Here is a 9,631-nt window from a genome sequence, read left to right as displayed (position 1 = left end):
GATCTTTGCTGTCTGAATATCGGATGGACATCAACATTGCTTATTATTTCAGTCGCTGGCCCATGATCTAATGGGCATGGCCTGAAAATAGTCAACAAACTGAGTTGTGCAGACAGTAATGTTACTTTAAAGAAAATGTTGTTGTTTATTGTAAGTAGTTTCGATAAAAAAACTTAACATTGAAAATTGCTAATGAGTTTAGTCCCTGGACTATATCCTCAAAATAGTTGTCAAACTGATATGTACTGATAGAAATGCAACTTTATAAGAAACATATCAACGATCAATCACAGGCAGTTCTTATCACACCATGAAAACCTCAAAGTTTTCACCGAAGATCTTACTGACCATTATATTTATGTTGTAAGTATTAAGGATAAAAATTTTACTCCAAATATCACATACTCTACAAGATCCATAACAATGAAATGAGGTCAAGGTCAGATTAAACTTGAAAGACAGACATGTACACCTAACAATTATTCCATAAACAAAATACAACTGACCAATGTCTATCAGTATTTGAAAAACAGACTAAAACACAAAACTTAAAATTGACTAATGAACCATGAGTCCTATATTACGGACTAGACAAGCATTAGCCCTGAAAATTATTCTACCGTCACACCAAATAATGTTGACCTATTGCTTATAGTTCTTGAAAAAACGATAAAAACACAAAAAGTTAACATAGACCAACAAACCATGAAAACATGCCATATTGACAGGTACCCCTTACACTCATTTTTATAGAGCTGACCTACTGCTTATAGTATCTGAGAAATAAATAGTATTGTTCAACATTAAGCTTGAACACTTTTATCAATGAAATGAGGTCAAGGTCAGCTGAACACTGAAGAAAGGATATGAAGATGTTGCAAGAAACCTATATACCAAATGTAGTTATCCTACTACTCATAGTAAGTAAGAAATTCACATGACTTAGATAACAATTTTTTTGCGAAGCAGTTGCTGAAATATGAAAATGAGGTCAAGGAAAATGAACATATTACAGCATGATACTTAGTAAGATAAGGTATCTGAAATATAAACCTATAGTTGTTCACTTCTGTGTCATTTGGTCTCTAGTGGAGAGTTACCTCATTGGCAATCATACCACATCTTATCTTTATATAATACAAAAAGTGAATGCAACCCCCTGATAGTAATCCCTATGTATACTTACTTCATCTTTATAGGAGATACAAAATCAAAAACTAAAGGTTTATAATTTTATTACGCCAAGTCATCCATATTTGAACATCTTAATAAAACAATTGACATTTTAAGATCCATGACAAGTAAATATTTGAATGTTCTCAGTTATAATATAACATTCTTTTATCAAATGATTCCACCAACAGCGGGATTGAAGAACAGAAATCTGTGTCTTAATGGTTACTTAATATTTGGCATATCTGTGCAATAAAAATGATGTTGAATCAAATTTCCTATACTTTCTGTGTTCAATTATTGCACGAAAAATGTGCATTCCTACTCTAAAAAAAAGATGATACTATTGAAAAAAAAGAGGAGTACTTTTCAATCAAGTTCTTTCTTTAAAACATAGCTGCCAATTTATGTTGGATGTCAATTAAAAGAATATTACAAATACCTATGGCAATACAATGAAATTCCCATATACATTTGCTAACATTATGATGTTTGTCTATCACTGTCTATAGAACACATGTGACATTCTATATGGTGTGCAACATCAATTAACAATAACACTAACCAGTGATTTTAAAACTGTTTAAAACCATCTGTAATGATAAATGTCTATGACATTTTGATTTCATGAAAATTTGTCTTTAATGTCCAACCATGATAATAAAAAGTCTGATGCAGACATGATAAAAGATTATTTACAACATTGATTGTTTTATTGAGATTATCGTCTGTATGGATGGTATGATGGAGCTGATGATGGGGGTCCTGATCTCTGGTATCCACCCCCTGGTGGGCTGCCGTATCCTCCGTGAGGGTTGTCACCGGCTGGAGGTCCGTATCCTGGGGCAGACTGTGGTGCTCCATAATTTCCTGCATCACCGTATCCCCCTGTAATAACAAATCGTTACTGTTAGTTACCATGCTGGCAACTTTTTATATACAACCTAGAAGTTCACTCTTTTACATTGTGTCTACTTATCTTACAAAACAAATTATTGGACAATTAGGTATATATTGCTAGTTTGTATTTTTATCCTTAGCAGTTGGTTGTATTACACATGTGTGCAGCACTCAAAACTATTTCAAAGTCAGAAACCTGTTATTCAGTGGTTGTCTTTTTGTGCATTGTTTTGTACATCATATTTGTTTTGTCCATTATTTTGTACATAAATCATGCCGTTGGTTTTCTTGTTAGAATTATTTAACATTGATCATTTAGGGGCCTTTTTAAGATTTGCATTATGGGTTTGGTCATTGTTGAAGGCTGTATGTATGGTTATCTATAGAAGTAAACTTCTATGTTATTTGATGGAGAGTTGTTTTACTGGCAATTATACAACATCTTCTTTTGAAATAAATGATGCCTTCCTCTTTAACAGTAATAAGTGAACTCGTATGCAGTTTATTGTCAATTCTATAAAATAAATATTTTTTATACCAAAGTAGTGTGTTATACTGTCTGTGCTTTTAAAAATATATCTTATATGTTTAGTAAATAAACTCAACACAGATACCAGGATTAAAATTGTTGTGTACACCGTTTAGTAATCCATCATGACAAACAGTAAGTTTTTTTTTGTTATGTTTTGTCTACAAAAGGCTCATCATTGAGGCTGAAGTCAAAAGAATTAAAACACCAAATAAAGAATGAAACTGGAGAGCATTGAGGACCAAACATTCTACAAGATTTTGCCAAATCTATTCCTATGGTAGAAAATTAAAAGTAGCCAACCAAGCTTACATTCAATAGGGATAATGTCTAGTATATATTTGAACTCAAGACAAATATTAAAACTAGAGAAACATACCATAAGAAGACCCATATCCACTATAATCAGCAGGCTTTCCTGGATCTGAAGGAGGGCCACCAGCAGGATGTCCATATCCTACAATGACACCAATCCATTAATCCAACAGTCATTTGATTTTTTAATTACAGACACTCACAAAAGTGTAGGTATGTGTGTTAAATAACACCAACAGCTGGACTCTTGCATAAAAGTTCTGCTTTTTGAAAATAAGGAGATGTGTTATGATTCCCAATGAGACAACTATCCACCAGAGACTTAGCGAAGTGGATGTAAGCAACTATCAGCAACTGTACAGCCGTCAAAAATTTGAAAACCCAATACATGAAAAATATGAAAGTTCCAGTGAGAAAATTATAGCCTAATTTCTAACAAAACAATTTACGAAAATCAAATATGCCAGACCTGTTAGATTGATGCATGAACCATTAATTCTCTATCAGCTATTTTGAATATAGAAATTCATTTAAACTGTTTATTTAAGTCAATCTGTCCTTTTACAATTCCATAATGCTATTTAAGGATATTTGATCATCTGAAATTTTGGCATGTACTTGCAAAAGTGAAAAATACATGTTAAATTTTCTAAGTTTTCAAATGACCTGGAGCAATTGAAATTTAGGAACAGATTACCTATTTGGCCCTTAATTTTTTTATTTGGGTACTACTAATGAGTCTTTTGTAGATAAAACACATGTCTGTCTTACAATATTAAAAGCCTGGTAGCTTTGAACAATTTTTTTTAGCTCTTTTTATTTATTTCATATTTGTTTGAATGCAAGAATAAGCAAGCAAACAAAACTTTGTTTCCAACTTTCTGTTGGATTTATAAAATACCTGGTGCTGAACCATGAGGGGGTTGTGACCCTGGTTGGGGCTGGCCATAAGGATCTGCCCCTGGTGCCTGTGGTCCACCGTATGAACCATAACTACTGTAGCCTGGGGCCCCAGGAGCTGAAGCTGGCTGACCTGGCTGTGGAGAGCCTGAAAATAAAATACATGGATTTTATTTTCTTTGTCCACAACATGCACAACAAAGGCTTTAGGTCTTACAACTAAACAATTTACAAATTCAATAAAGATTTAAAAAAAAAAAGAAGCTATAAACAAAACAAAAGCAACTGGAACTAATAAAGCTAACCTTATCCTATGTACTTGAAATTGTTTTAGAGACTTTTCCATTTGATGTAACTTATAAAATGGAGAACAAATTTGATATTTGGAAGGAGGTAGGGGGTCTAAAAGTCACATATCTGGAATACAATAAATGGCTTCAATAATACATCAATTTATAACAAAAGTTTGAAGGCAGACACCAACACTATTTTAATAACAATTTTAAAATTTCATGGTCATTGATACCATCAGATCTATCATTCCCATATATTTAGATTTTTGGCGTAATATTTAAATGTTCAGTACAGCTAAGCAAGAAATTAAATACAGTTTGCATGAATTTTGTGATTTTGTCTTTGTAAGAATCAGGCAATTTAGGTAAAAATTAAAACATGATTAGAAAAAACCCACCGAGCTAATCATGCTATTTAATACTAACCATCATCCTGAGTTAAAAATAATTGGTCTTTTGTTTGTGTGTGTCTGGTAATATCAAATAACTTGGTTAGAAAATTGGTTAGAATGATAGCAAATTACATAGTTATCTCCCCTTTTTTGTTAATTTCTAGTGCATTTCAACCAAATTGTATCTTCTATTGCCAGAACAGAAAATGGAAATGAATGTTATTTTTGTGCATAACTACATATTATGAACTGAAATCAATGTCAAATAGGGTGGTTTTTTTTTATCATGTTTTCACCACTGCCTGATTCTTAGGCAGACTGGCACTTAAAATACAGTAGTTATAACTTTTATGTTTTATTCTGTTAAAACACAATCCCCACTCATTCAATTCAATGACTTCATTTTTTGACATATTACATCAGCCGAATTTGAATACTTTTCAAAATCAAGGTGATTGATTGATTACTGTTTTCATAAAGCCCAGTGGTAATAAAATGCTTTGCCAAGTGCAGCCTGAAATGTCAGTGAGGTTGAACTCTGAACAGTTGAGGCAACTTTGGACACAATATTCAAGCTTGATACTGTCTGAATTTGGATTGTGATCAAGTTATGACGTAATATAGGTTTCTGACACAAGATAAATGTGCTAAAAGATTTTGGAAATCAATTGCGTAATACTGCGCAATTGAAGATTTCTTCTTGAAACTTTTCAAAATTTGAAATTTGAAAATTCTGAAGAAAAACAATATGACCCCCCCCCCCCCTTTTCCACCAATCTTTTTTACCCCACCCCTTCGAGTAAATGCCCTGAAACTCAATCCCAGCCTACCCTTTGTGTATGGAACCATGTAAAACTTTAGAAAAATCCATACACTTAAACACAGTTATTGTCTGGTAACTAGAAAAATGCTTGTTTTGTTGTTTTTTTCCTAAACTGTTGGTAGCATAACCCCCAAAATCAATCCCAACCTTCCTTTTTGGGTATTGAACCTTCTTGTTAGTTTCATTGAAATCTATTTACTCTAAGTAAAGTTATTGTTCAGAAAACAAGAATGTGTCCCCTGTACACGGATGCCCCATCCGCACTTTCATTTTCTATGTTAAGTGGACCGTGAAAATTGGGTAAAAACTCGAATTTGGCATTACAATTAAAAAGACCATATCATAGGGAACATGTGTGCTAAGTTTCAAGTTGATTGGACTTCATCAAAAACTACCTCGACCAAAAACTTTAACCTGAAGCAGTGAGACTGAAGAACGAACAAATGGGAAAATAGACTCGCAGACCAGAAAACATAATGCCCATAAATGGGGCATAAAAATGTGTCTTTATACATTGACCATGCAAACGCAGAAGACAATATCATTACATTTTACAAACCCCAAAATGTTTTTGTGATCGTATAAAAAGCCATGGATGGGTATCCCTATAAACCCCAGCTATAAAGTGGCAAGGGCAATAAAAAACTGAATTCCTTACTATAATCTCCATAATGTCTTGGAGGTGCCCCAGTCTGGGGAGATGTAGGGTGTGGTGCCTGTCCCCCGGGAGCTGAGTATGCCTGAGACGATGGTGCACCTGCTGGTGCTTGTCCATATCCTCCACCATATGGTGCCTGACTTGATGGCGGCTGTCCTGGTGCCCCTGGTTGTCCTCCAGCAGATGGATGGCCAGGCTGTGATGTAGCTGGCCATGAACCATATGGATTAGCACCTCCCTGCTGATAACTTTGTTGCTGGTATCCTTGATAACCTGATAATATGAAATCATTCTAATTTGTTTTTTTATATTAACAATAATCGCTGTATTTGTCTTAACAAGCAATTTTGTTGTTACTTCCCAAAATTTACCAATATTTTGTGCAATAGTGGTCTGAAAACAAAACTTTATCATAAATATTCTAATTTATCATAAACAATGCCTCAATAACTCTTTATATAAAAAAAGCTTAAGATTCTTATGTTGTGTTTTAATTTTAAACCACAAAAAAATCCATCCAGAAACTTGTATATCAACAGATAACTAACTACCTCTACAGATCTTTTCACAAAAAAATCTCAGAACATTGAACTTACAATCAATTTTAATTGTCATTAGATTATTTAGAAAAGAGTTATAGGCCAAGTGCAAAGTTACATGTAACTCTTAAAAGGTAACAATAGCAATTTTTATCATATTAAGAAAATCTTAACTTTTGTCTCAAGGAAACAATATGAATAACCAAATGGCAATACTTTGCTTTCCTTTCTCATAAAAGAAACAGTTCAATGGATTTACAAGTTTTCCAGAAAACACAGGAAATCAAAAAGATAATCAAATCAGTTTTACAGAATTTTCCTGTCTCATTTTAAATATTAAGAGTCCCTTATTCAAATACAAAGATGAAAATGCGAGACATGAATAATTCCCTCCCCCTATATATGTATGGATTGAATATTACTACAAATATCACATATTATAGCTCTTCGTTACACATGTTGACTTATATTTTAGTAAGATGAAATCCCACCATTAACAGAGAAAACCCGTTACACAAAAATCATGCAGCACATATTTACTTAAATTCTGATAAAAAAAATGTTCAGTCAGAAATGATTTGAATGTTGAAGAATTACAGAAATCACAGATGAACTGATTTTGAAGACAGCCATCATTCACTAGGAAATGTTAATTCTCTTAATCCATGACTTTCACAATAAATTTGGTACAAAGTGAAACCTACCAACGGAACTTTGAACAGGGGCAGGTGGTTGGGTCGGTGCTGCTGCCACTGTAGGGGGATTCTGAGGGGGCCATCCTCCTAAAACATAACTGCATTTATAGACAAAGTTCTATGACGTGAAGAAGAACAACAGCCATGCAAGCTATGAAACTGAAAAAGGCAGCAACCTTCATGCATCTTTGACAAACATGTATGTGCTTAGGTGACTAGAAAGGCCATGTCTTTCAACTCAAACAACAAAGAAAAATCAGGGTAAAAAGCCTCATGCACTTCTGAAATCTTCTAAATCTGAATTTCAATAAACTCTTGATAACATGCAATGGTCAGAGCTTCAAAAAAGACCCAATTATCTAATTAGAAATCTGTGAACAAAACAGATAACTTCATCCATTTTCATCTTCTTGCCACAACAAAAACTTATTACAAAGGATTTAAAAACACCATTGTCAGTTCAATATTTGATAACACATAATTGTATGTAATTCCCATGGTAAGATGAAAAGTTGTTAGTGATTTCCCTGTTTTATGTAGACATTTAATGTGGATATACCCAGCACCAGTAAATACAAATAATTTGTAACTCTTTCTACCTTACCACAACCTCCACAGGGGAAGTTTTACTTGGATTAGAGTATAACCTATTCTTAGATTCCAATGAACTTTCAATGGTGTTTCTAAATGTGGTGTATATAATCCACTACTTATACCAGACAACGTAACTTAAAGCAGCTCAAAATTTATTGCCATGCTCTACAACCCGACAAAAATGCAAAATAACTTAAATTCTACCATAGTGTATAATAAATTTCATCAAACTCTAATGTTTTTAGAAGTACATTTTGTAAGTACTCCTTTCTTCAAGGTTTTTGTCTTTTTTTATGAAAGAATATGAGCGACAGACTTTAAAAAGCATGGACTAGTTTTTTGTTAAATTTTTATGGTAACTGAGTTTGATAAACCTATTCATGCTTTCCAGCTGAGAGCATATTGGACATTGTATAATCACAGTGCTTAATGTTAAAGGTAATTTGAGACCTTGTTTATTTACCACGCTTAAGAAACTCTCTGGATTAAAATTGCTTCAACTCCACAAAATGGATTAATTTCTGGGACACAGATAACATACTGCAGATCTCATTCTTGTTGAAATTTAAGCCTTCATTTGGAAACTTCTTAATTTCTTTGAGATTTTATCAATACATGTATGTACTAAGATCAGATAAAACAGTAACAATATTTGGGATATTAATCTAAAACAGAAATTCTAATAGTGATTTTGGTCAAGTTCATATCTTTATAACACAATGGTTTTAGGGTAAAATTGAAGTTTTTTGGTGCCCAAACAAACAGAAAAAAATTAGATTCTAATAGTGACAAAAGCTCATAATGAATCACGGACCAGATAAACTAAAAGTACATTTCAAGCTTAACATATCCCCCTTCACTTGTAAAAGATAGATTTTCTTATTTGCATTGTCAGAAATCCATTTAAAATGTGTTTTACTTGTTGCTATTGTTTTGTTTTTGTGCGTGTGTGTATTGAGGTTTACTTTTTACAACATACACATGCAAGCAATTAACAACAAAATTGTTTTCCTCGTGGAGTTAACATACTGATTTTATTTTATTTACACAACTATTGTTGATCTATTGTCTTGCACAGTCAGTCATTTTCATGTTGTCTAAATCTTTCCTTTTGTACAATTCATTATGTACATGACAACTATTTACTTTTCTGATTATTTCTAAATACTTTTAAATATCTTATATTATCAATAAAACAAGAAAAGCTGTTAATCATAAAATTTGTCACACCCAAAGGATTAACATGTACATCTAAAAAGGTAACTGTTTTCAGTTAAAATAGTATGGCATGTTGCAAGTAGCTAAAAATCTTTATAAAATTTCTTAGTCTCAAAATCAAATAGTTTAATATCCACTAGCATATGCTATTTCCCGTAAAATTTTCACTAAAATGAAAAATACAAATTTCAGTGCAGAAAATAAACATAAACATGTATAAGTACAAGATGTACTCTTTCCTTTCTCATTAAGAACACAAATTTAAACTGTAAGATTTTCAAGCCATTAAATAAATTTCTAGGTGTCAAGAGTTTATTTTTCCAAGCACGATGTAAAAACTGTGCAATTGTTTCATAATCCAGCTAATTTTGAAGAACTTGTGATTTGCTTTGATCAATCTGTTTTAAACAGAAATCCTGTGTTCAACTTGTTTTACTTTAATTTCTGTATTTTTTTTAATTCATATACACTATCAGCAATCCAAAGCAAAATGGAGTTTTGTAAGATCTTTGTAAGCTAAATTTTAATCAGATTGTGCATCTAATTTCCTTGCAAATTTGTTTTTTCTTTATTATTTTGTTGCTAATTTTTTCTGGGCTCTA

General features: G+C 32.6%; 1 protein-coding gene across 9 annotated transcripts in view; it reads right to left on the bottom strand.

Annotated features, from left to right (window-relative positions):
• Positions 1–1,218: 1,218 nt before the first annotated feature.
• The window catches only part of LOC143072304 (uncharacterized), a 34,596-nt gene continuing 26,183 nt past the window's right edge, over positions 1,219–9,631 (bottom strand). For 4 of the 9 annotated variants that reach the window (XM_076247174.1, XM_076247175.1, XM_076247176.1 and 1 more), the window contains exons 9-13: positions 7,227–7,304; positions 5,984–6,256; positions 3,819–3,965; positions 2,982–3,059; positions 1,219–2,061 (exon numbers count right to left, since the gene is read on the bottom strand). In XM_076247174.1, the coding sequence (XP_076103289.1) occupies positions 1,895–2,061; positions 2,982–3,059; positions 3,819–3,965; positions 5,984–6,256; positions 7,227–7,304 (743 nt within the window). In that variant the 3' untranslated portion in view covers positions 1,219–1,894. The remainder of the gene's footprint in view (positions 2,062–2,981; positions 3,060–3,818; positions 3,966–5,983; positions 6,257–7,226; positions 7,305–9,631) is intronic. The other 5 variants (XM_076247182.1, XM_076247179.1, XM_076247178.1 and 2 more) reach the window with 5 other exon arrangements.

The sequence above is a fragment of the Mytilus galloprovincialis genome, chromosome 4 (assembly GCF_965363235.1).
Source record: "Mytilus galloprovincialis chromosome 4, xbMytGall1.hap1.1, whole genome shotgun sequence".
In the NCBI taxonomy this organism is placed as follows: Eukaryota; Metazoa; Mollusca; class Bivalvia; order Mytilida; family Mytilidae; genus Mytilus; species Mytilus galloprovincialis.
The sequence above is the reverse complement of the archived record's forward strand: the minus strand, read 5'-3'. Positions and strand labels throughout refer to the sequence as shown.